The following is a 2,808-nucleotide window of genomic DNA, read 5'->3' as shown; positions in this document are numbered from 1 at the left end:
GGAAAGAAGCTATCTACGAGGTCCAGCGAGATATCTCACGGATTCTGCCAGCAATATGCCTCACCGCCTAGTGCACCCGCCTAGTTCGGACCGTCACACTTTTCATATGATTTTTCTTAATTTAAATCTTTCGAGGGAAGTAATTCAGTAATAAAGGGTCCATTGTTTCTTAAGAAATCCATCCTTAATAAACCCCTTAGTGTTCTGTATCTAACTAGGTAGATAAAAATATGATAGCTTATAGTCACTATAAGAGTAGTTTTATTTATTTATTTGATTTAATTTTATATATATATATATATATATATAAACTAGGACTCTTGACTCTTTTGTATATTTTCAAGGGAATAAGTTCCCGAAGAATTTGATTTATATTTATTTCCCTTGAAAATCAATCATGTTTATAGCTCTTAGGATAAAACTCTCATATGTAAAAAATATATTTTAACTAATTCCCTAAATATAATTATTTTGAGAAATCTCTTAAAATATGACAGTTTTGCGGGAATGGTGGAAACTGCGTTAGTACTGTATCTTGTCGAGATGCTGTTGTAGACGTGGCTATGCTGGCGTGGGTAGATTTCATTCGTTCATTTTGGCACTTCCGAGATCGGGGAGAATGGAAACAGAACAGCTACCGTCTCGTCGGTGTTGAGCAGCGTCGTTTTGCCAACTCGACGATACCTTTGCGGTCAGCGGCAAGCCATTTCCAGCCAATCCGTAGGACAGCGTCACAGTCCCCGCCCTGGTCGGTCATTTCGTCTGACAGCGACGCATTCCAAGTCTCGACCTGGCCAAGCCATTCCGCCAGTCAGCGCGCCGTCTCAGCCATCTTGCCCACTTGCCGCGCCCCTCGTCGACTGCGGTATCTGAACCCTCGTCGTCAACGTCATTCTTGAAAAAATAAGACCTCCCCTTGACCTCTTGAGAAGGCCTGCTGCGGGCACAAGGCAAGCCAGAAATTCCCCGCACCATCACCGACGTATTCCCTTCTCTTCCCTTCCCTTCGTCTGCCATTCCGACCCTGACCCGCCAACCAGCTTTCCTTCTCCCGAATCCCGCCACTTCTTCCCCACACCCATCTTCTCTTCCTCCTACATCACCTAACACCCCGTGAAAGGGACTGCAGAACAACCCGTCTCGGTCTGTGCCAAGTGCGAATCGCCTGTCTCCCATCATGGCCGAGTTCGTGCGTGCCCAGATCTTCGGCACCACCTTCGAAATCACCAGCAGGTATGGGGAATATCTGGCGCGCCGCTTGGGTTGTGTGGCAGGATCGTCAGTTGACAATGATTCAGGTACACGGACCTGCAACCGGTGGGAATGGGTGCTTTTGGTCTTGTCTGGTACGTTCGGATCTGGCGAAGAACAGGCGACGAACTCAGTGGGAGGCCCGGGACTGACAGGATGCATCGGAAAGCTCTGCGCGGGACCAATTGACCGGCCAACCCGTCGCAGTCAAGAAGATCATGAAACCGTTCAGCACTCCCGTGCTGTCAAAGCGGACGTATAGAGAGCTCAAGCTGCTCAAGCACCTGAAACATGAGAATGTTGGTGGATTAGGATCTGAAGAACGGGGGCTCGTACTGACAGCAACTAGGTGATCAGCTTAAGCGATATCTTTATCTCTCCTCTGGAAGATATGTACGTGAAGTTCGATGTCGATGAGGTGCTATTGCGGCGTGTTAACTCTTTCCACCTACAGTTACTTTGTGACCGAACTTCTTGGAACGGATCTGCACCGACTCCTCACGTCACGGCCGCTAGAGAAACAATTCATCCAATACTTCCTCTACCAAATATTAGTACGTGACCAACATCCTGGCTTTTGTTCGACGTGGGCTGTTCTCTGACCGCTTGTAGCGAGGGTTGAAATACGTTCACTCGGCCGGTGTGGTGCATCGTGATCTCAAACCGAGCAACATCCTGATCAATGAGAACTGTGACCTCAAGATCTGTGACTTTGGGCTAGCACGAATTCAAGATCCTCAGATGACTGGCTACGTCTCGACGAGATACTACCGCGCCCCCGAAATCATGTTGACGTGGCAGAAGTACGATGTGGAAGTCGATATTTGGAGCGCTGGATGTATATTTGCGGAGATGCTCGATGGGAAACCACTCTTCCCTGGCAAGGACCATGTCAACCAATTCTCCATCATCACGGAGCTCCTTGGCACACCGCCCGACGATGTGATCAAGACCATTTGTAGTGAGAATGTAAGATCCGCTGCTCTTCCTTTGTCTGTTCTCTGTCTTCCTTGGGAGCTGACTGTCCCCTTGCAGACATTACGATTCGTCCAATCCTTGCCAAAACGCGAGCGGCAGCCGTTAGCCAACAAGTTCAAGAATGCAGATCCTGCAGGTGCGTGTCGTCAAGTTCAAGTTAGCTGGATGCCTAGGTTCTCACGTCGAAGTAGCCGTCGATCTCCTCGAGAAGATGCTCGTTTTCGATCCTAAGAAGCGAGTCAGTGCGGCCGATGCCCTCGCTCACGAGTACCTTGCACCTTATCATGATCCGACCGATGAGCCAGTGGCGGAGGAGAAGTTTGACTGGTCTTTTAACGATGCAGATCTGCCAGTGGACACCTGGAAAATTATGATGTATGCGTGTCTTCGTCTCGCATCTTGCAAGGCCTTTACTGATCGCCGCATTCTCAGGTACTCGGAAATTTTGGATTACCATAATATCGATCAAACTGTCGCGGACCCAGGGCAGGTGTCTGTGGACAACGTCGAAAGCGCCTCGCAACCTCCTTCTTAGGCTTGGCCAACAAAGGATAACGGGACGTTTAGGGAGCTGCTAGA

At 48.9% G+C, this 2,808-nt stretch overlaps 2 protein-coding genes across 2 annotated transcripts; both read left to right on the top strand.

Annotated features, from left to right (window-relative positions):
- Positions 1-490: 490 nt before the first annotated feature.
- On the top strand, positions 491-899 carry VTN77DRAFT_9590 (uncharacterized protein; the record flags this gene model as incomplete). The annotated part of the gene is made up of 2 exons (XM_069426214.1): positions 491-521; positions 580-899. The coding sequence occupies 2 exons, from the start codon at positions 491-493 to the stop codon at positions 897-899; spliced, it is 351 nt and encodes a 116-aa protein (XP_069280712.1).
- A 278-nt stretch (positions 900-1,177) lies between these two features.
- VTN77DRAFT_9589 (uncharacterized protein) lies at positions 1,178-2,764 on the top strand (the record flags this gene model as incomplete). The annotated part of the gene is made up of 9 exons (XM_069426212.1): positions 1,178-1,233; positions 1,299-1,346; positions 1,421-1,550; positions 1,601-1,644; positions 1,706-1,805; positions 1,864-2,220; positions 2,287-2,365; positions 2,421-2,604; positions 2,662-2,764. 9 exons carry the CDS (start codon positions 1,178-1,180, stop codon positions 2,762-2,764), a joined length of 1,101 nt encoding a protein of 366 aa, XP_069280711.1.
- Between the last annotated feature and the right edge of the window lie 44 nt (positions 2,765-2,808).

Source organism: Rasamsonia byssochlamydoides (assembly GCF_041956645.1).
Source record: "Rasamsonia byssochlamydoides strain NRRL 3658 unplaced genomic scaffold VTN77scaffold_9, whole genome shotgun sequence".
Lineage (NCBI taxonomy): Eukaryota > Fungi > Ascomycota > Eurotiomycetes > Eurotiales > Trichocomaceae > Rasamsonia > Rasamsonia byssochlamydoides.
Note: the sequence above shows the minus strand (reverse complement) of the source record. Positions and strands in the feature narration are given on the sequence as shown.